Below are 24515 nucleotides of genomic sequence, written 5' to 3'. Positions count from 1 at the left end.
TAAGCTGCTTCCTCCCGTGCAGCCTTTTTCAGTTTTAAAGCAGATATCTTGGTTTTTGTCTATTTCCACCTTTGTCTTATTCCCCAACTGGTCAGTAACTGGGCTGGGAAGATGGCACTGTTGATTGGAAGCGCCTGTAAGCTCCAGTCAACACTTCCATTGTCTATGAAAATAAGCACAAGGTCCTCAGCCAGGCATTTTAGATCTTCCACCAAAAGACAAACAACAACAGCAAAACCAGGTATCTGTTAACTCCCTGGGCCCAGTTTCCTACTGCACCGTCCCTGAAGGACATGCCACGGACCCTTGAGCAGCCACCACACTGGGCTCCTCCAGCAGTGGGACATGCTGCATGTTTTCTCTCTCCCGTGTGCTGAGCTCAGCTCCTCTGCCCCGCTGGCATTTAGACCTACCAAAACTCCCCCTTGACCCAAGTGGCTCAGGGGCCACTTCTCTACATGTGCCTTTCCTGACCTATCCCTTCACTGCCATATTTCTCATTCTGTGTTCCCTGCCAGGACCCTCCTCCTCTTCCTGCCCACTTCCTCCTCCCTGTCACATGCCTGAGTGACTGCCACTTATCTTTGAGCTCTCCAGTGAGATGCCTCTGCTTCCAAAACCTCCTCCGAGTCCTAGGAGTGTTGTTGCTCCTCCTAAGTGCTGCCGTAGAATTCCACATATCACTAAACACACTGACTTGAAATTCTCTCTTACTTTTCTCAAGAAGCGTGTGAAGGAACACGGATAACATTTACAGACACGTACTCTCAGAACTGCCACTCTAGGTGGTAAACTGCCTATACCAACATAGAAGTCAACGCCAGGTGCCCATTAAGCAGAGTGTAAGAGTAGAGGCCACGCTGGAGAAAGGCACGACAGAGTAACTTTCTGGAATTCTCTCGTCTTCATGGGAAGCCTCTCTTGAGGAGGTGGTTATCCTATCAAGTTGGCTTCTAGCTGGTCAGTCACTTAAAGACATCACACCATTAATTCAATTTCCCTGGGCAGTTAGCGAGAGGCTGGGACTCCTAGTTCCTAGAGTCATAGAGGAAAAACCCTAAATTCAAAGAGGGAACGGATGCACCCAGGCCACCCGGAATAAATGCGGTGAGGAGCGGGTCTCAGCTCCCAGCCTTCCCCCACAGCGTGCTGCTCAGGCAACAGCAGGCTGAGGCTCAGATGACACATTTGAATACTGAGGTCACTGCATTTTTTTCTCACTAGCCTAAAGCCTGGGAAGTCTGATCTGCCTCTTTGAAGTCTGCTCAGTGCACGGGGAATGTGCAGATTTTCTGGGGCCTCTGATGATGCGGGGATAGATAAGACCCTCTTGGGCTCAAGTGTCAAGAGGCTTTTCTCAAGTGTATAAATGCTGCTGGGAAAATGAGGCGAGCCAAAACTCTAATTTTTAACAGGAAGTGTTGGATCTGCCTTGCTTCTAGGTCAGGCTACAAAGAATAGACCCCGTGGATTATCTTTAGGGGATAGTGAGTCCCTGTCACATGAGGCAATCAACACAGGCCAGAGGACTGTTGATCAAGAATGTTGCAGGAAGGATTCCTGCCTTTAGGGGAAGCCATTTGTCAGGCCCTACAAGTACACAAACACTGTACTTCCTCATTCCTCCGATTAAATGGCGCTGTATGAAAGCAACCTGTTCCTGGCCCTGTTTTTGCATTTTCATCACCACCAAAAACCTTGCACACATTGAATTGACCATGTTCGGGGGCCCTAGGACCAACACAGGATTCGGTGACACAGTACCGATTTTGGTGAGCCACTGGGCCACGGCGCCGTAGATCTCGTCCAGGATGAGGATGACCACGAGGTTGATGATGACCGCCGTCGCCGTCACTGTCACCCGGACATTGGAGCGTGTGGCCTTGTTGAGAGACAGAGCAGCTGCAGTTGTGATCCGATACACAATCACCCCAAAGACAATCGAGAACGTCAGGGCAATCTGCTCAGGGAAAACAGAGAGAAGCACACGTCAGTGGGCAATCATTGAGCACCTACTGTTTGCTCAGCCAACAATACTATTTGCTACATCAGATGTTATTAATCTAGTATTCCTTGTTGGGCAAAAAGGGAACTGCAAACCCTCTGAACTCTTATTCAGAATTCTAAGTGTAGGTGCATTTGCCATGGGGAGAGTGTCATTAGTTTTTTATCAGATTGAAATGGTCTGTAACACAAAAAAAAATATAAGGATGAAAACGCTGGACACTGTGGCGTGTACAACATGCATGTTGTGATTTCTTTATCAGGGAGCTTTCAATCTACTATGGAGATAAGATGAACTCCCCTAAAGGCACAGTAAATAATACTGGATAGTATATTAAGGGCTCAACGAAGAGTATAGTTGCTGAAGAAACTCATAGTAAAGGGGAGCACACAGATCTGGGTGGTCAGGGAATACTTTGAGGAGGAAGTAGAATTTGAACTGGACTTTCCATAAGAGGAAATAGGGAGCCATTGAATGTGTTGAAGTTGAGAAGGAGTGAGTTACAGCTCAGTGGGTGGGGGCAGGAAGGTTGCCCAAAAGGGAAAACAGGAAGATAAATCAGAAGTGAGATTTTCGGACTTTCAGTCCTCAGGATGAACAAAAATTTATTGTAAGATTTCTCTACCAAGCAACTTGAAATGAAGAACTGAGAGTTCTCACTTAGTGCAAAAGTCTCTTGCTGCTGTGTTCCCAAAGGAGGTTTACTGGCCACTTGACCTCTAAGGATCCCCCCATTTCCTCTTTCTATAACCTAAAAATAATAAGGGGCTCTCCTAGACCTAGACCTGCCCAATAGCCCCACTCCTTTCCTATGACCCCACTCTCCATTGCAACCAAGGAAGGATCATGTTCAAGGACAAGGCTGTTTTGAAAAGAAAGTGCCCCAATTAAGCCACTTAGAGGGGGCAGGGGGGGAGAGGCCACTGCGAGGTGCATGCCCTGCTCAGAGCAAATTCTAATTTCCTTCAGTCAAGTGAAGTCTTCTTTCTTAGGACACTTTCTGCGAAGGAGGCTGTTCAGGTCATATTTCCTCTGGGGGGCGCGGGGAAGGACACAGGGGCGCTGGCTATGGAGGGCTAAATAGAAAAAGTGGAGAGAGAAAAGGGCAGGTGGAAGGTTCCCCTGAAAATATAAACTGTGCTGGACTATACATTCTGGAGGGGAGGGCCAGAGGGGCTCTGGCATGGGCAAGGCTTTGCAAGCACTGTGAATGACACTCCTGTGTATTAACAGTGGGTTGCAGATGTGTCAAGGTATGGGCGTCCTCAGACCTCAGACAGATGCCCAGGGGTGCTGAAGCCTGGGGTGAGCCCACTGTGCTTTGTAAACATTAGTAATTGGTGTGAAAAAGAAGCTCTTGGTAAGAAAGGCAGGAAGGTGGTATTCTCTGCATGGAGGGAGGGTGTGCATGTGTGTGTGTGCATGCGTGAGGCTGGAGGAGAGGTTAGATGGGAAAAACACCCCGTGGGAGGCCCCTATCCAGATGCAGGCTGCGGGTGGGAGCAGCAGATACACCAGCTTCCAGTACCGAAGTGGCTGACTATCACGTCAGTGGGAAACTGGACGTGACGTCACCCTCTCCAACAATGTACACGTTTTCACTTCCTCCTCCTCTGGGATCGTCACCGCCAGACAGTAAGGGCCTGGAAAATGCAGTGTGAGAGTCTTTTCCCCAAAAATCACGTTTGCAGTGAAGACCAGTGATGGAAGTGTTGATGAGGTGGGGGAGGCCAGGGCATTGAGGGGAGAGGGGGGGAGAGAGGGAGAGAGAGAGAGAGAGAGAGAGAGAGAGAGAGAGAGAGTGTGTGTGTGTGTGTGTGTGTGTGTGTGTGTGTGTGTGTGTGTGTGTGTGTGTGTGTGTGTGTGTATTTGGGGTTGAGGGTGGGGGAAGGACCGGGGGGGAATAAATAATGGCAAAAACATCCTCAGCTTTAGGGTCTTGGCAGAGGGGCATGGAGGAACTTGTGGGGAGGAGATCAGCTTGTGTCCCTCTCTAAGAGGCCCCGCTGCTAAACTGGGGCAGGAAGAACACTTGGTACTCAAAGAGTGGTCCATGGGCTCACTGCACCAGCTGGGAGCTTGACTTAACTCAGAATCTCAAGCACGACTCCAGACCTGCTGACGTGGGGTCTGCATTTTAACAAGATTCCTGTTCACGTTGGAGAAGCCCTGCTCCACTCATTTAGGAAAGCCCTCCTTCCTACCCACCTCCCTCCCTGGAGCCGCCTCTCACATGCCCCTCCCCAGCCCTCTGATTCTGTTCCTTGCAGTCTTACCCTCTCTGGTCTTGATTTTCTATCCCCCTATAGAAATCAGCCTCTGAACCTCTCCTCTCATGTTTCCCACACTATGTCAAGAGTCACAGAGTTTTGAAGCTACAGAAGCTCGAAAAGCACCAACCCAGCCCCATGCCCACTTTTCAGACAAGGAAACAGGAGTGGAAAAGTGAACTGATTTGCTCAGGGCCACAAGGCATGGACTACAACCCTAGTCTCCTAGATCACAGTAGGAATTAAAGAATTTTAGCATTGAGGGACCATCCACATGCAGCGTTTGGTCTTACATAAGGAAACAGAGGCCCAAGAGCCAACAACATGATTAGTGCAAGGTCTGGAGAGTACACAGCAGAGCTGAGATGCTAATGGTGATAATGACATCACCATCAACAGGGGATCTATTTGTGCCTTCTCAGTGTCGTTGTTCAGTGCATCTTCACTAGCACTAATCCTTATAACAACCCAGCAAGATATGCCTTATATCAATAAGATTTAATGACGATCCAAGATTTGAACACTGCTCTATGATTCCAAAGTCTACAATCCCATTCTGACATTAGAACCCAAGTCTTGCGGCATTAAATCTACCACTATTTCCACCACTCATGGCTGCATTATTGATTTTGTTTATTAAGTTCAATAAAGATTTTCTGACCACTTATTGTGCAAACCACTGCACTGGAGAGATTCCATGTGTGGTCTACCCCAACTAGGCCAAAAGGGGATGAGTCTTGTGCCACATCCTGTGCCTTGTGCCATGTCACAGTCGTGCCTCATGTGCGGAGCTGGTTTGGTAAAGATTTGCTGATCCTCAGTTCTAGGTGATCTAGCTGCCCTATGCATGGTCACATCATTATGGTCCCTGTTGCTTTACTTCCAGGGCATGCATAACCAATTTGCAGTGCAAGCCAATCTACAGAGTCCAGAGTCCTCAACATTGTGAAAGAGACAGGAAAGCGAGACAGCCTGGTCCCCACCCTCCAGGACTTGCATTCTGAAATGACATTGACAAAACCACTGCATGTGCACAACGAAGATAAGCCTAGCAGCAGCTGGACAAAATCATAGGCCTCTGCTCAGGAGCTTCTGATTGCTTTGAGCAGCAAGCAAGGAATTGTCAGAGAAAACTCAACGGAAAAAGTTTGGGACAGTTCCCCATGGGAAAAGCTTGGAGGAAAGAATAAGGAGGAGAAAGAACTTTCCAGAAAAGGGAGGAGGAACAAGCAGAAATGCACAAAGGAGATGCAGCCTCTGCTGGCTCAGTGGGCAGGGACGAGTCTAGGACGTGCATGGCACACAGCTGTAGCTTGAGTAAAACCACACACACACACTGACACCTTTGTCGTTGACATAGCAAGCTGTCCAGGCATCCACCTCATCTGTTTACCCATTCAGTCGTTCATAGCATGTGTTCAAGCAGCTCCTATGTGCCACTCACAGGACGCAGCAGGTGAAAAACACATGGCAGGGATACATGGGCAGCAGTGAACAATTGACAGAAATTACTGCCCTTGGGGAGTTGCCCTCATGGAGCTGATCTTCTAGTGGAGAAGGATAACAATAAGCTAAAAAATATGCAGAATATGTAGTATCTCTGGTGGGATAAACACTGTGGAGACAAATAAGGCACAACAAGGCACAGGGATAGGCTGCAATTTAATATAGGGTGGTCAGGAAAGGCACAGGTGAGAAGGTGGCCTTTCAGCAAGGACCAAGAGGAGAGCATCTGGATGGTCAGGCCCAGGTTGGTGGCAGAGTGAACAGGGGAGAGTCAGGCGGGAGATGCGTGGGTGGCACAGCCACTTTTCACTGTCACCCTGGCCCAGGCTGCCACATTTCTTATACGACCACAATAGTTTCCTCCTTGCGCTGCCGCTTCCCACCCTTGCTTCCAACCAGCACTTTCTCCCCACAGCAGCCAGAACGACCCTTTTGAGAAGTATGTCAGATCACGTGGCTCCTCTGCAAAGCCTCCTTCTGGGGTTCTCACTGCCCACAGAGTAAGCCCACGCCATTCCTGTGGTCCATAGGGCCCTACCTGTAGGGCTCCCACTGCCTCTCTGACTGCATCCCCTCCTGCCTGTCTCCCTGCCCCCAGGGTGCTCAGATCTAGCCACACTGTAGCTGCTGCTTGCTTCCCTCTATATACCAGGAACCACCCACCTCAGGGTCTTTCCCTCTGCCCACAGTGTCCCCCAGAATACCCATGTGGCTGGCTCCATCACCTCCTACAGATTCTTGCTAAAATGCCATCTTCTTAATGAGGACTCCCCTGACCAACCTATTTAATATATGCATTTTGTGGATTTTTTAAATTTTATTGTGAACATAAAGAAAAAATTCATCTTACATGCATGCACACACACACACACACACACACACTCATGCACACACACAGTTTAACAAATAAGGCAAACACCAGTAGCACCCAGGTCAGCAGTGCCAGCACCCCCAAGTGACCTTCTCCATGTACACACCCATCTCCCACCCCTGCTCCTGCTTCACCTGGAACCACTGTGCTGATTTCCTTGCTTATTTCCATAGTTTTCTCACTTGGGCATGACTTCTTAAACAATGTACCTTAGTGTTGCCTCTTTCAGAACTTTATATGAGTAGATCAAACTGCATATATTCCCTTGTCTTAGTTTTTTTCCAGTCACGTTGCTGTGTATAGCTAGTAATTTGCTCATTTCCATGACTATGTAGTATTTAATTATATAAATATGCCTCAAGATATTCATTCTAGTGGTGATAGGCATTTGGATTGCTTCCAGTTTGGGACTGTTATTAACAGTGTTTCCGCAGACATTCTTGTGCATGTATTTTGTTGTGCGGGCACATCGGTTTCTCTAGGGCATATAAATAGGGTAGACATATTTTCAGTTTTACTAGATAATGCCAAACTATTTCCAAGGCAGTTTTTTTTTTTCAACTTACACTCCCACCAGCAAAGTATAAGAGTTTCTTTTGATCCATATCTTTTCCAACACTTGTTATTGACAGACTGTTTAGTTACAGCCTATCTGTTGGGTATATATGGTATTGCACTGTGGTTTAGATTAGAATTTCCATGATTACTGATGAGATTGGGTACTCTTTCACAGGTTTATTGGCCATTTGAATTTCTTCTTTTGTGAAGCATCTGTTCAGGTCTTTGTTCCATTTTTTATTGGAGGGTCTATCTTATTCTACCGGTTTGTAATTCTTTGCATATTTTGAGATTCATTCTTTGTGAGTCACAGTTGTTGCAAATATATTCTCCAACTTTGATGACTTGCTTCTCATGTCTTTATCGATCTTTTTATGAACTTAAATCCTTAATGTTAATATAAAATTACCAACATTTTATTATGGTTGTGCTTCTTGTACCTTGTTTAAGAAATTCTTGCCTACCCCAAAGCCATGAAGATATTTTTCCCTATATCTTTAAAAACTTTATTATTTTACCTTTCATATCTGATCTTTAAAACACACCTAGTGTTGATGTTTTTGAAAGGTGTGAAGTTCCACTTTTATTTTCTTCTGTATTGATACCCAACTGTCCCAGAAGCACTTACTGAGAAGTTCATCTTTTTCCCACTTACATGCCACTTGCATGGATCTGATTCTTGGTTTTCTATTTTGTTCCATCGGTCTAGTTAATCTCTTTCCTCAACAATATTACACTAGCTTACTTATTATAGCTTTAAAATAAGTTTATATTTGATAGAGCAACATATCCCTTCTGCAAGAGTGTTTTGACTATTCTTGGCTTTGGGGCTTCCACACAAATTGTACAATCAGCTCATCAAGGGGACAATATAAAGACCTAAGAACATTATTGTTCCCCTTTTTTATATTTTAATTCTACCTTTTTTTAAACCCCATGAGACACTAGCATGATAATTTTCTCAGTCAAGGTTCATATAGGTTTTCCCATAAATTTACCACTTAAATAGCTCTTCATTCCTTCCTAAAACTATGGTCTTCCATATGGGATCATGTCTGAGGTACATTCTTAGAATTTCCTTTAGTGAGAGATTCAGTTGCTAGCAAGCTCTCAGTTTTTGTTTGTCTATAAATATCTTTATTTTATCCTCATTTCTACAGATTTTTCTTGGGTATAGAATTCTAGGTTAGAAATTGTTTTCTTTTCAGCACATGGAGATAGGATTTCACTCTATTCTGACTTCCAATGTGCTCTGAGAAATCAACAGTCAAGCTACGTGTCTCCCCACTGAAAGTAATTTGTCTTTTGATTTCTTGCTACTTTTGAGATTCTTCTAATGTTTTATATATCCTATAATTTCTCTGTGATGAATCTAGATGTAGATTTTTAAAATTATTTTTTCTGCTTGGCTTTCATGTGGATTTTTCAATCTGTGGATTAGTGTTCTGCAGCAGACTAGGAAACCACCAGTCATTATTTCTCATTTATTAACTATTCTCTTTTCTGTTCTTCCAGTAGTGCAATTAAATAAATGTTAATTCTTCTCACTCTACTTCCATCTCTCTTCATCTTTCTTCCATCTTTCTCATCTTTTGTCTTCCTATGCTACATTATTGATAATTTCTTCTAGCCTATATAACAGTTCACATATTCTCTCTTCAGCTGTGTCTAATTTGTTGTTAAATTTATCCATGGTTATACATATATCTTCATTTCTAGAAGATTTATTGGTTAGTTTTCAAATCTGCTAGGTAATTTTTTAAATAGTTTCCTATCCCTACAGATATATTTAAGCTTAGTATTTTAATCTGTGACTGATATTTTTAATATTTTTAGTCTTTGCTGTCTATTCCCACTGGTTCTTTCTCATGGTGCTCTAACTACTTGTGTAATTGGTCATTTTTTACTGTGTTCTCTTCACTGCCTTTGAAAAATTCTTTCGGGGGATTCTTTGAGACCTAGCATAAATATGCTTTCCTACAGAGAGAGCTTATTTTGCTTCTGCCAGACACCTGGGAGCAGTCCTAGGCTTGGACCACGTTCACACAGGCGCCAGGCTCTCTGGTCCTCTCAGGTGATGATCCAGGCTATAAATTCACAATGTGGATTGCCAATGGCCACTTTTCAGACACAGGGTTTTGTTTCTCTTTTTCTCTCTGTTCTACTTAGAGCCATAACAATTTTCTCTGTAGTCCTGTGAGTGGGGAGGGGATGGGTTTACTTCTCTTGTACCTTTATTCTGAGAGTATAGCCCTTTGGAGCTCCAATTTAATTTGGTGAAGACTTCCTGTTAAACTCCTCACTTTGAGCCAGACATAGTCCCTGATTTGTACCCTCCTTGCTGCCATAAAACCACCAAAATCAAAGACTAAGTTTGCCTAGGTGGAGAAATGGTAAAAGCAGAAGAAAAGGTAAAAGCAGGTTTAGTGTCCAGGTGTTTGTTTCCTTGGTTCCAATTTTCCTTTAGATTTTAACCTAATATTACTTATTATGCTGTCAGTCCTCAGGCCTTAAGAAGATTGAAAAATATATTTTTCAAATTTTTTTGTAAATTTCAGCAAAATAGGATGCTAAAAATATCCTAACCCACCAATACTGGAGATGGAAGTCTATTTTACTTATTTCCTCATTTACTGTCTATAAACTCTTTGAGAGAGGGATTAATTTGTTTTGTTTTCTGCTGTATCCCCAGTGCCTAAGAATAATCAATCACATAATTGCACTCATTAAATATTCCTTGAATGAATGAATAAACTCTTCAACAACAATATGCATATTGTGAGAGACTTTGAAGTGCTAAATTAAACTTTATATCATTTCGGCTTAACACACTGCAACTCACCACATATTCTTGAATAAACTCTACATGCCTTGCACTTGTTAAGCAATGAGAAGAAAACAAATTTAGACTTGTAAGCTTTGGCAAAACACCCATCAACTCTACTTCATCTGCAAAACGAGAAGTTAAATTAGATGTTGTCTAAGCTTCCTTCACTTTTTAAATTTCTGAGACTAGGACATGGTTCCTGTCCTCGATGGTCATGATGGCAATAGTAACCTCAGGCCACAGTCAGAATTACCTCTGGCCAGCAGCTCCAGAAAATTATGATGATTTCAGTCCCAATTTTGGCAATAAGTAATCTCTATCCCACCTTGCAACTATGTTGTCCAGCTTAGAAATATTCTGAGCTGTAAGTACACATTCTCCTTTGTAAAACCGAACCTCCAGTCTTTAATACTACAAGAAATCTCCCCATCCAGAGGGACAGATGTGTTAGTGACCCTCACTCAGTCCTCTGATTTTCACCTTCCCCAAGGTCTTCTCACTTCAGTTACTGCCGTCTTACCCATGCTGGATCCAAGAACAACCTGCTACCACTGTATTGATCGGACTCAAATGAATCACAGACTCCTCTCTGCTTTTCCTGACACAGCTGAGACCATCTGGGACTTGCAAAAAGTCTCTACCAAACTGTAAGGTAGAATCCACGGAAATAAACACAGAGACTATAGCGAAGCTGAAGAATCAGAGTTGCAGAGCCCAACTTGGCTGATTCCTCTGGCTTCCAGATTGTTCTCCCCCACCAGCCATCAGAGAGAGCCACCCCACAGCCTGAACAGACTGTTGCAATTCTACAGCCATCTTACCTGGATTACTTCTCAGGTTCTCAGTCTGTCCCAGTGAGGAAGGCACCATCTCACAGCTCACTCCCTAGAAGTTCCAGCTGCAAGCCTGTGTGGTCAGTGGCCTCACTATCAGATAAGATCCTGCCCCTCTCTCTATATAGGACAATGGTTTCATCTTTACTGGCCCCTCATTATTTGCACAGCATAACAGAATAAAATACCCACAGCTCTCATGTAATAGGATCTACATGCCAACAGTCATAGGCAGGTGGTCCCTCAAGGAAATTACCATGAACAAGATGGAGGCAAAGTTCATCAAGTAACCTGGGAAACGATCTTTCCAGGTCAGTTTATCTTCATCATCCTAGAAAGAAACAGGAGAGTAAACACAATCAGAAGACGCAAATTACAGATATTAATTTGCTCTCAACTTGCATAAATTTGCATATAGATGATCATTCATCACTATGCAGATATTTTTCTAGTCACTGATGCCTTACCCTCTTTATCAACAACAGCCCTCCTAATTTTGTAAATTCTAGATGAGCTGAGATAGTCTGGAAAAACTACAGTGAAAAGAAGACAAGATTTGATTTCAGCCTCACACTGGGCTGAAGTTCTAGTTCAACCACTTAACAGCTGTGTGATCTTGGACGTGTCTCTTAACATTTCTGACCCTTGATTTCTTCATCTGTGCAATGGGTGCAGTAGTGACACCTGCACTGCCTATTGCACGGGACAGTCTTGTTTATTCGTTCTGTTTTAATGAGAAACATGTGAACATGATAAAGCAATGGACAAATGACAGATACAACCCGACAATGGGGCAGCATCCTAAAAATAGATCATCCTATAAATAAACATCTACCACTGACCTTAGATGCTAATAATTGTACAAACTATCCATAATTTTTGTCCTTCAGAGGCCTGTATGTGGTTTCATTGGTTTGCTCCACAATGACTGTGCTCTCCCCTTGTCACGAGTGCAGACATTTTGAGGCACATGGTAAACTTATCCATTCAGTCAGTTTGGCTGAGAACCCTACCTTTTTCCCCTCAGACAGGGTCCAGTTCACCCAGGCCACTCTCCTGGGATGTCCACATCACTGACCACAGTCCTCCTTCAACATTCTCTGAGGACCCTCATTTGGAGGAAGATGACAACAGGTATGATGACAAAAGCTCTGCTGATTAATTGCTGTACAATTTTAGTCCAGGCACTTGATTTCTCTGAGCTGCAGTTCTGTATGATTAGAATCGATACAGCTGTCCTACTTACTACACAAGGATGTTGTGAAGACCAGTCTGAAGCCACGTGTGTGAAGGTGCCTAGAAAATGTCAAAGCAGTCTGTGCCCATAAGGCAGGAGGCCCCCCGCACCTGTGCCATGAGCATAACCACACTCAGCAAGTGCGTGCTCCAAGGTCCCTGCCCAATTTCCCTTCCCTCCTCACCACTGATATTTCAGAACACACCTGATTTGGCTCTAGCAACAGTGCCATCTAGCCTTTGAATGCTTGTACTGTATGCTAAGGACATTCTTGGTCTAAAAGACTTCTTTCTAAAATCCTTTGTCTGCCCACGGTGTGTAGACCTAGTGCCAGGCATGGTGGGGAGACAGAAGCACGTGGATATGATCACTGCCCCCAGAGGCTCACAGGCTAATGAAACACAGATGACATCCACACACCACAAGGTCTAAGATCCACCTAGTTTGGGAGTGAGGGTTCTCTTGGGAATGACAATTCCCATTGCATGTCTGGAACTGAGCACAGAGTTGAGCTGCTTAACACAGGCTGGTGGAAATGAGTTTAAGGCTGGAGTCAGTTAGCAACAGCACTTTAATTTGCAGGTGATATAAGCAAGCAATCTGCTCAGGTTTCATAGACTCAGTGCTAGAATCAGATCTCTAGACCCACGGCCCACAGACTTTCCACCACATCCCGAGAACAAGGTAACTTCAGGCTGCGACCACTCTGAATAGACGGGAGAACGTAACCCATCTCTCGTGCGATTGGAACAAGACTCACTCACATTCTTCTAAATTAGGCCAAACGTCAAGAGGGAGTAGAATCTCTTTCACTTTCCTTCAATATTAACTCGGTTTCGCTCATACACTACTGTTCCCTTTAAGCTATTTTCTTTTAAGATGTTGATAAGGAAAACTGAAGAAGGACCAGCAGATGACAACACTCCACAGGGGTTCTCAACAGACATACAGGGTGGGGGACGGAGGGGCTCCTCCGGAGGCCTCCCTAATCGAGGTTAAGGTTTTGGGGAATGAATCTTGTTTCGGTTCCACTCAACAAACATGGTACGAGGCCCTTCGATGTTCTGTGCTCAGCACTGAGGACACCGTGAGCAGACGGATCAGCCCTGCCCAGAAAGTACTCGGAGACCATCAAGGAAACAAGGGAAAAAATTCGGAGCCGAAACTGACTAGGAAGGTGGCATTACTATTTGGCACAAAAAGGGGACATCACTAAAGAGCAATTGAATTGGATGTCCTCTCAAAGCAACTACCTTAGAGAAAAATACTCATTTCGATGTAGATGTTTTCGTGTTTGTTGAAAAACAACCCCTTCTCGTGTTTACTTTGATGAGCTCTTTTTTCTGGAAGTCATAGCTCCCAGCACACACACAGCTCTCATGCATTCAAATACCGTCCAAACACAAGAAGCTGAGAGAAACTAAAAGAGTACAGACTGTCTTCCAAGCTCCCAAAGTTACTAGAACAGATGACAGTAAGTTAAGTAGTCTCTGCTTATAAATAATCTGGCCCTAAGAACGGAAGCCATTTAAAACTCTCCACTCACTAGTACATTAAAGATTGAAGATTCATGGTAAAACACCATTAATAAGCACAGTCTGCATAAAAGTTACCTAACCAGCATGCAAGACAGTAGAAAGAGAAAGTAGACTTGGAACCAGAACATCTAAGTTCTGAACTCTTGTCTCTAACACTTACTAGGCAAATGACCTTGGAAAATTCCCAGAACCTCAGTCTCCTTATCTGAAAATTAATTATATTCCACATCTGTAAATATATAAAGTAATTGTATCTATCACATAGAATTACCATGTGTTTTTAATTAGCCAACCTATGGAGAGGGCCAAGAGAGTGCAGGCACACTGAGGTAAGTGACAACTCTTAGCAACCCCCTCTCCTTTTCAAATAGAGATGACAACGCGTGTTCCACCTAAGCGGCAGAGGTACTGTGTGAATCATGTGAATGACTGCATGTGAGAGAGCTTTGTAAACAAACGGTAGGGTGTCATATAAAAGTAAGGTCTAATCAGCTTCATAATTACATCAAAAGCAGGTAATTATGAAGCACTTAGCTAATGTCACCATTGTTAAGACGTGAGCCTAGCTGTGGTCTGTACTTGTTTTTTTGTCTGCTGTCTGTGTCTGTGCGTCTGGACTATGGCTCCCAGTTCTAAGTCTCTGAACAGTGAGTAAGACAGTGATAGAAAACCACACAAGTGCCCTTTTGCCAAACTGAACCTTTGGAAATGAAATCACTGAAAAGGCAATAATAGGTGAGAATACCATTTAAACAAATACCTTGGAGAGTAATTTTTAAAAGTGGCAATCATCTCTGAGGTTTTTGGTTTGGTTGGTTGGTTTTTTTAAATTAAGGTATAATTTACATATAGTAAAATGTACCTTCATAAGTGCGTAGTTCTGCGAGTTTAGATAAACATACAGCCATGTAACCATAGTCACAATCAAGATATAGAACAATTCCACCACTTCCCAATATTCTCCCCATGTTCCTTTGTAATCTATCTCTTTCTCCAAACCCCAGAACCCGGCAAGGTCTTTATATCCCTCGAATATTGCCTTTTCCAAAATGTCACATAAGTGGATTCAAACAGTATGTAGCCTTTTGAGTCTGACTTCTTTGACATGGCAAAGGGCATTTGAGGTTCACCTGTGCTGTTGCATGTATCAGTAGTTTGTTCCTTTTTATTGCTGAATAGTATTTCATTGTATGGATGTACCACAGTTCATTTATCCATCAAAAGTTGAGGGATGTTTGCATTGTTTCCAAATTTTGGCAATTGTGAATATAAAGCCATTATAGGTATCTGTGTGTTGCGTTGCCTTGTTCCGCCCCCCATGGATTTGTCACCCCACTTCCCCTGGGTGACGGAGACGCAAAGGATTACTCAAAGCCCATCTCTACTGAGCAGTGAGAGGCCCTGAAGTGGTTAAGCTCCTGGAACCCTCCAGAGAGAGGCATTCCTTCCTTGGGAAATTAACACTGAATTGGGGTTCTCTTCCTGCATTTATTTTCCAGACCAGGAAGTTACAGGAAGAGAACAGAAGTGGGGTTATAGTTTAACAATATAGGCTGGTAACTTTCAGTGAAACAAGACAGATGACGTTCCAGTAAAGCAATTAAGTGGTCTAATCAACAACAGTTTGATCTTAGCAAACATTCCTTCCTATAGCAATTCTCAGTATCTTTACATAACAATCAGTAACTAGTCTGTTTTTGAGCCAGCAGCCTGCTGTGCCACAATCCTTATCTTGCAACAGAGACTTATAGCCTGAGGGAAATTTCCAATACTCCGCAAGGTCAATATTTGAAACTGCAAGGCTTTGGAAAACCAGGCCCTGTGAAGTACATACGCTTTTTAATATATTACACATCTCCCCGATTTTATTTATTTAAAAGGAAAAGCAAAAACTTTTGGCATAGTTAAGACAAAAAGCATTTTGTTAAAGCCAAGTTAGTATCTATTAGCGTGGCAAGTCCTTTTAATTTACTTTAGGTGAGGACTGGTGATGTCATTGTCTTTCAGGGCAGCAGCAGCATCACTCCAAGGTGCTGTGAATTGGGTGTAATTAGCAATTGTTGAAACTCCAGAATGGTCCATAAAATAGTTGATTCTGAGTTCAGGGAGTTTGTTAATGTTAAAACTGTCTAAGACATACTGTTTCCAAAGCATCTAGTCTTTTGTTAAATTTTTGATTAATTATAAGTCTTTTGCTTAACAATAGGATGTCTCATCCAAGTTACAAACACCCTCTGTAAGGCCAGGAAAATTTAGAGAAATGCTTTTGTAGAGAAGACGTTATTTCCTCCTTTATGATCAAGGCATTCCTCATGAAAGCATTGGTGATCAATATCTAGATTGACAAGGCCTTACTTTTCTTTGCATAAATCTCTCGGTGTTGGGAAGGCTCTTTCCCAGGTGAAGACAGAAAGAAGCATCTCGGCTCACTTTCTTTTCAGTGATCTGTCCCACGTTGCTGGGAATGCTGTTTCCCAGGTGAAGATTTGTTTGTCCCATGTTGGGGGGAAAGATGAACAGCAGGATGAAGCAGCACGAGGCCAAATTTTTGGCAACATAAAAAAGGGGTCAACAACATGGAAATGAGACATGCTATCTTATATCCAAGGTTTTTAAATCATATCCTGTTATAAAGAGAGAGTTAATTTTTATTGAACTTACAAAAATAGCCACATTGCCATAATAATCATAAGGATACTTAAAGTTATTAAATTTGGGCGGGATTAAATAGGGAGAAAACAAATGCTTTTATCTCTGTTTTAAATGACATTTTACCAAACTGTTGTTAGTTATAGATAGCTGAAGAGAGAGGGAGAGTTTTCTCACATTTGGAAAACATTAGAACCAGCAGTGTTTTAAAATAAGGAAATTGTAAAAACCCATAATGCTTTTTTAAAATTAATTTACCAATTAACTTTGGTTGTTTTGACCTTTGTGAACAATTTCACAAACCCATCAGTTCTTTTATTAGAATTTTGGAACTTTAGTTTAAAGCTATGAACTCAAAGTTTGTCAGGAAACTGTACCTATCAGAATTTTTTTATGAAATATTTGAAGACATAACATTTTAAAATTATAATTAAACCAAGATTATGACCTGTAGCATTTATATCAAGACACAGATATTTGAGAACCTTACAAGACTTTGGAAGACATATGCATAACACCTTCAGTACTGACAATGCTTTTCTATATAGTTTAATTTATTAAATAAGCCAATTAGTTTTGATACATTTTTATATATCTTTTGAGAAACTCCAGGGCCCTTGAAATTCCTCAAAGTTATTTTAAAGTTTCAGAATTTAGTGTTGGAAAGCTGTGTCAAATAACAAAAAGCTTAAAACATTTAGTTAAATAAAATCACATTACTACAAAAAATAAAACCAAAGTGACAAAGGGTTTTAAAGGCAGAGAGCACAAGAACTTATCATGAAATAAGTTTTTTAAACCAGTTATCTAAGGGACAAAGAAAACCTTTTACAATTTTGTATTAAGAGCAGTTAAGTGACAAGACCTTTAGTAATCCTGTTTGACTAGTAAACCCAGTCAGCAATGTGTGTTGATAAGAACATTTTTATACATTCAGGTTAGTAAATAGGCGTCTGTTTGTCAGAACAAATTACACAAAGCCCAGTTTGAATTTTAGCTAAACTTACCAAATACATATTTATGGTTTCCCAGCCAAAAACTTGGTGTATTAGATTTATACCCTTATCAGTTAATGCTAACTAAGACTTATGCGATATTTGGCGTAAGTTTCTTTTCACTAGCCATTTTGGGTCCCGGGTTTCCAAGTGGCGTTTGGAGCCATGTGGAATCCAGAGAGGCAGAGGGCAGTATCCACTATGTATGTCTAAAAGATATTGCTTCTCCCAGCATGGCCAGGAGGCAGAGCTGAAATAACAAAGAGACATAGTGACCTAGAGACAAATTTAGGTGAAAGGTTTGAATCAAATTTTGAAAATATATTTATCAAAACTTTAGAAGGTTTAAGTCACGTGAATTTGAAAAGTATACTTATTTATTTAATGAGCACACATTAATTATAAGCCAATCTGGTACCTTGTACATAAAACAATTACATAAACAGACATGAACATATAGACATAACATACAGCTTACGCACACATATATGCAAACATAAACAACAAGAACAAACAAGTATCTTATAAGTTTTGTTTAAGATGTAAATAAAGCTCACTAGTAAAAAGGACAGTCAGATTGTGTTTTTTCCAAAAGACTTATTGGTGAGGCCTCACCCTGCCTTAAAGAAAGCAAGATAACAAGTTTTCATTGTAAAGCAAAGTATGCAAGCCTTTTCAAGAAGATGCAGAGATTTTCTTCCTTTAAGAAGATAGCATAGAATTCTACCAATAGAATTTTGTGAAGAAATATATAGATGAGACTAGAAGAGAATTTAGAAGACTGTTAAAGATAACCAGGTGGATGCCAGAAAATTGGAGACCATCTAGTTAAACAGGTAGATTTTAGGTTAGTTTTTGTTTCTAAAATGAGTTACTGAGCTCAAGAGCTGAGCCACCAATCAGAGATGAAACCATTTGACTCTTGAGGTTTTTAAGAGAAGAGCAGTAGAGCCAACAGGGGTCTGGTTAGCACCATGGCTGCTTTTCTTCATAAACCTCCAGAGTCTTCAGAGAAAAAGAGTAGCACATGCAGTTAAGTAAAGAACCACTGCTTTTAAGACAGGAGAGAAGAATTGTGCAGATAAGAAAAGCATGCTCAAACAATACCAACACTGTAAAGAAATATTAACTTCCTTTACTTTAGATGGTCCAATTTAAAGTTTCCTTAGTCACTGGCAAAGATTAAGTTTTATCCTTTTTTGGTGACATAAACACGTCTTAGTTCTTTGTTAAGGTCTTGGGTAGGTCTCAGAGCGACTTGACATAGATTCCTAGTTGTTAGGTGGGAAGCCTTAACGAGACCCATTGCACAATTAACCAGTAACCAATTTGTTCTCACATTTTTATTTTAAGTCTCCCTTCCTTGAGGTATCAAGGACATGGTTGTTTAATATCCACTAACAATTTTACAAGCTGCCATTCAGTTACTTACAGCCTGCTGCTTTAAGGAGACATTGGAGTTGTAATGTATGTTCAGTCTCGCCTTTCGTTAACGAATAATCCATATTTTAAAAGTAAAGAAAATGAAAAAATATCTCCTGGGTTGAAAAAGCCTAACTTTGACCCGCCGCAGGCGTGCAATCGCTAATCTAAAGCCACCTGTGATTCTCTTACTGAGATGTGTTTCCTCTCTCTTATTAGGGACTCCCTTATTAGGGATAAGTCATCGGATGTCCTATTCCTCTCTAATATTTGGCAGGTCAGTCTCCGATCCATGGAGAACGTCCTCACACGGGGCACCATTTTGTTGCTTTGCGTTGTTTCACCCCCCATGGATTTGTCACCCCACTTCTCCTGGGTGACGGAGACACAAAGGATTACTCAAAGCCCATCTCTACTGAGCAGTGAGAAGCCCTGAAGTGGTTAATCTCCTGGAACCCTCAAGAGAGAGGCATTCCTTCCTTGGGAAATTAATGCTGAATTGGGGTTCTCTTCCTGCATTTATTTTCCAGACCAGGAAGTTACAGGAAGAGACATAGGTGGAGTTATAGTTTAACAATATAGGCTGGTAACCTTCAGTGAAACAAGCCAGATGATATTCCATTGAGGCAATTAAGTGGTCCTATCAACAACAGTTTGACCTTAGCAAACATTCCTTCCTATAGCAATTCTCAGTATCTTTACATAACAATCAGTAACTAGTCTGTCTTTGAGCCAGCAACATGCTGTGCCACAATTCTTATCTTGCAACAGAGACTTATAGCCTGAGGGAAATTTCCAGTCCTCCGCAAGGTCAATATTTGAAACTGCAAGGCTTTGGAAAACCAGGCCCTGTGAAGTACATATGCTTTTTAGTATATTCCACATTTGTGTACTGGTTTTGGTGTGAACATAGGTTTTCATGTCACTTGAGTAAATAACAAGTAGTGGCATTGCTGTGTCATGGGGTAAGTGAATGTTCAACTTTATAAGAAATTGCCAGACTGTTTTCCAGTGTCTGTATCGTTTTGCATTTCCTTCAATAACATATGATAGCTCCCTCCTCTATTTTCTTTCTTTAAATAAATTTTAGAATAGTTTTATTTTTACAAAAAAAGCTTCCAAGATAATACAGAGAGTTCCTATGTACCCTACACCTAGTTTTCCTTAAGGTACAGCACATTTTTCACAATCAATGAACCAATATTGTACATTATCATTAACTAAAGTTCATACTTTATATTTTCTTAGTTTTTGCCTAATGTCCATTTTCTATTCCAGGGTCCCCTACAAGATACCACATTATATTTAGCCATCATGTCCCCTTAGGCTCCTCTAGACTGTGATATTTCTCAGACTTTTCTTGTGGACAACCTTGTCAGTTTTGAGGTGTACTGGCCAACCGTTTTGAGAATGTCCCTCAATATGAGCTTGTCTGAAGTTTTTCTTACGACAAGACTGAAGTTATGGGGTTTGGGAGAGGAAGATGACAGAAGTAAAGGGCCATTTTTATCACATCACATCAAGGGTATGGGGTCTAATATGATCCACTGCCGGTGATCTTTACCTTGATCCCCTGGAAGGTAGTAGTTGTCAGATTTCTCTGTTTTAAAGTTTCTCTTTTTCCCCTTTCCATACTTTACTCTTTAGAAGGAAGTCATGGGCCAGCCCGTGGCTCACTCGGGAGAGTGTGGTGCTGATAACACCAAGGCCACGGGTTCGGATCCCATATAGGGATGGCCGGTTGCTCACTGGGAGAGCGTGGTGCTGACAACACCAAGTCAAGGGTTGAGATCCCCTTACCAGTCATCTTTAAAAAAAAAAAAAAAAGAAGGAAGTCATTATGAGCCCACATATAAGGGGTGGGGAGATATACTCTACCTCTCTGAGGGGGTAGTATCTACAGATACCCCTAGGTTTTTAATCCAGATTTTATTTTCTGAATTTACTTAAAGCAGGGCTGTAGAGAAGAGAAGCTCGGTTATACCAATGTTAAGCCCATGCAGATTACTTCAAACCCTAAAAAAAAAAAAGAACAAAGATGATAAATGCTAAGTGATTAATAAGCACTGTGCATGAGATGGAACTGTGTTCGGGCTTCAAAGGAAGCAGGCTGTGGTCCTCTGTCTTTGGGGAAGTCTACAAAGGGCAGGAAGCCACGTACAGTTATCATCACCGGCAGCTTCACCATCATCATCTACCCCAGCACCTCCAGCAAACAAGAAGGGGGTCAGGAAGGAAAAAAAAAAAAAAAGATTTCACAGCCCCCCGTGTGACCCTCTCCTTGCCCCATGGCAGCCACGCTGGCCTCCTTCCTGTCCTGGAGCATGCCAAGGTCGCTTCCGCATCAAGACCTCGCAGGAGCCCTCACCTCCTCCACATCTCTCCGTTCTAGCGTCACTCCTCCAGAGAGGGCTTTCCCATCCGCCTAGTTGCTGTCCCGGCCCTTCTGTTCTCTGTCACAACACTTACCACTATCTAAAGTTATCTTGTTTATTCATCTCTCATCTGTCTACATTAGGAAAACATGTGCTCCACAAGGGCAGGGACCTCCAAGTCATGCTCAGCACAGCTGCAGGACTCAGATCATCCCGGCCACGATGACTCAGCGCGTGGACAGCAGGGTAGAGACAGCAGCCACGCTCATCTTTGGTGCTTAATGCGCATAAGGCTGGGCTTGAGTATCAGTCTCTAGGTGGGTCAAATCTGCTCTTAACCAGGAAGAGCCCACACGGCAATGTTGTGCCTCTGCCTCAGCTTCCACAGCAGGGCCAGTCTCTCACACATGGAGGAACCAAAGGGCAGAATGCAGACGGCTCATGGGGACCTTTCAGCACTTTAAGAAAAATCGCCAACTGCATGTCCCAGAGGCATGTGCCGATAAGAGCAGCTCCTGTGCAATGCAGCATTCCAGCCAGCGAGAGACACCTTGCCTGTTCCAAGGCAAGCTGGTCCTGAGCCGTCCTGTGCCCACTCCGCAGACCTCTGCAGCAGCCGTCCTGCAGCGGCACCTGTCAGCGCCTCCTCCTGGTGTTCCTTGTCCCTTTCGGTCACACAGTACTTATCTAGTCTGCAGACCTCCAGCTTCACCTGGATTCTTTTCCTTATGTTCTAGCCCACAGAGTGGAAAACCAATCTGCAGAACGTTTGCTTACAGACTTGAAGTTCCTCATGAAATCCTCTTATTCTTGTTTTCTTCATGCTCACTATTCCTGTTCCTATAATTAGTTTTCCCACTAGAGAAATATGGAGGAAAATCAGTGGCTCTGCAGCCTCATCTGTATCTACTCCCCTCCGTACCATGATGGCGCTTTAAGGGGTGTCCACACCTTAATGTGCTGGGGTGGGTTAGGGGACTGGAAAAGCAGGTTGTGCCCCTTGGAAAATGGAAAGAAGAGAGTTGGGCTCAGCACCCAGTAGACACTACAAAGGACATAGGTGGCCACTCTATAGGGCTGAGGTTGGAATGGGACTCCCAGGGCAATGTCACTGATCCCACATTAGCTAATCATCGAAATCTCTGAGGGGGCTTTTAAAAATATACCAATTCCTGGCCCTGTCCCAGATCTGTCAGCTCAGAATCTTGGGGTTTGAGGAAAGGACCACAGGCAACACTGAAGACTAGTCCACTTTGGGAATTGCTCACCCTTCTTTGCTGGTCTTGCTCTAGGGCCCATGTTCCTGTGCTTGTCTCTCTGTGAGCAGATTCTCCCAGGAGCTCACAGGGTGGAAACAAGCGAGGAGACAATTCCCTTATGCACGCACGGAGCATCCATGCAGAGTCCGCCGGGTCAGCTGCACCACCGGCATGGCCAGCGTGCCAACAGCCTCCTGTCTAGGCCCCTCCCCGCCTGCCTCCACCCTCAAGCTGATTACAGGGCTGGAGCAGATGCTGGTCACCCTCGAGTCCAGGGACAAACTTCAGGTCACAGCAGCTCATGCAGTAAGAAGAGCAAGCGCTGGGAGGGGGGGGCCAGCAGCCAAAGCATGGCCCGATTTTCAAACCATTTGCTTGACATGCCAGAGAAGACCTAGAGAGCATCTGATTATTCTACTTAATTTATGCAGTTACCTCACATTTTGCGAATTTATCAGGTTTTAAAATTCCCCACTATGCACAAAGTACTTTAACAGGCACCTTTAGATCTTACGCCTTTAAAGACAGTTGCTGACCTCCACTCAAAAGCAGAGGTAAGCAGCCTTCTCGGTGTGAAAAAATGACATTTTGAAATGTGTTCGTACTTTTTACTTAAAGGCTGTGCCCTTCGGAATTGATTTCACGTGTGAAGGAATAATGAGGCCTGCCAACACTGTGTGCTCTGGCCAGGAAAGTAAAAGAACATGGCTCATTGTTCATCAGCTGCATCAGTCCTGGCCTCAGCCCACGCACTGAGTCGTCACTGTTACACCAGGGTGCAGACGACATACATCTACAATAGCATTTGCTTTTAACTAGGACGACAAAAGAAACAATTTTCAGCAACTGGCAGCAATACTAAACTGGCAAAAAGACACTGCAATTAGCCTTCATCCTGGCATCTGGTAACGCTGAGCTCCCCTAGGAGGCAATGTTTGTTTGTTGGTTTGGTTTCAGAGTTTGTTAACTAATAGAGAATAGTGGTCATTTTCTCTTCTTCTTCATTAAAAACAAGGGGGAACAGAACAAACGAGGCGTGCCCTGATGAGGAAAGCTGGGTAAAACATGGGGAAGCACTTCCTGGATCATCTCCAAACATGGGAACAGGTTTCCTCTCATAATGATTTCAGAGCTGGGCCCTGGCGCTTCCCATTGACACACCCCGAGCTACTATAACACCTACTGCTCAGTAACCAGTTCTGAAATTAATAAGCAAAATAATCCATAAAAGGAATCCCTCTTTCCTGCACGGATTGCAGGCGAGTAAGATCACGCCCAGACATTCATACCTTTTCTTTGGGTTTGGTGCTCTGTCCTGCTGGGCAGAGGGTAGCCTTGACAGAGCCACAGCACAGAGGCAGAAGTCTAGGCCCTTGGCATGTTCAGTTTCAGGTGAGCATGGTCCTGAAGTTTGTGTACACATGCAAACTGGTACAGAGAGGAAAGTGAGCCAAAGAGACCGAGAAAAATCCAGAAAGAGGAAGGAACGGAGGAAGAACAGAGAGGATGCTTGCTCTGTGTGTGAATATGCAGGTAGAGTCTGCCCAGTTTCCTTTCTTGCTAACACCCACACGGGGCCCAGGATGAGGCTCCACACACAGAGGACTACTGCGTATAATAGTATGTGTAGGTCCCAGCATGGGAGGGAGGCTCAGGCAGACTCCACAAATCCAACCCCAACCCACAGCAGCTTCTGTGTGTGACAGCCCACCATCACATGTGGCAAGGAAGGGAAGGACCTGGAGCAGGAGCCCAGGAGTGCAAAACCCTCCCCTGCAACGCTGACTGCAGAAACCTCTGTGCTGCTGCAGCTGTCGGGACTCATCTCACCCTACCTCACCCACAAACCTTGTCACCGTTCCCCTCCTGCTCCCCAGTGAGTGCTGAGCTCAGGGCAATTCGTTCTGACCCTAAAGAGGGGTTAAGATGCACTCACAGGCTGGTCAGGTCAGGCCTCGCAGAGGCCACTGGTGCAGTCGTCCTACCCGCCCAGGCAATTGAGAAGAGGCACCAAGTCATTTTACAATGATTTTAGAAGCATCTACTGTGTTCCAGGGATCGCTGTGGCCTGTGCTCCAGGACTCTCAGAGTCAGGAGAGGGCAGAGGGGTAATTAAACAGGTATAGTGCAGTGGAGCAACTGTGATGCAGGCAAGGCCAGGATATTATGC

At 43.3% G+C, this 24515-nt stretch overlaps 1 protein-coding gene across 1 annotated transcript in view; it reads right to left on the bottom strand.

Annotated features, from left to right (window-relative positions):
• Nucleotides 1–24515, bottom strand: part of ANO2 (anoctamin 2) — a 317511-nt gene that overhangs the window by 63708 nt on the left and 229288 nt on the right. The window contains exons 15-16 of the mRNA XM_063099698.1: nt 11127–11201; nt 1765–1960 (exon numbers count right to left, since the gene is read on the bottom strand). Coding sequence (XP_062955768.1) covers nt 1765–1960; nt 11127–11201 — 271 coding nt within the window. The remainder of the gene's footprint in view (nt 1–1764; nt 1961–11126; nt 11202–24515) is intronic.

This window comes from Cynocephalus volans, chromosome 1 (genome assembly GCF_027409185.1).
Source record: "Cynocephalus volans isolate mCynVol1 chromosome 1, mCynVol1.pri, whole genome shotgun sequence".
Classification (NCBI taxonomy): Eukaryota; Metazoa; Chordata; class Mammalia; order Dermoptera; family Cynocephalidae; genus Cynocephalus; species Cynocephalus volans.
The sequence above is the reverse complement of the archived record's forward strand: the minus strand, read 5'-3'. Positions and strand labels throughout refer to the sequence as shown.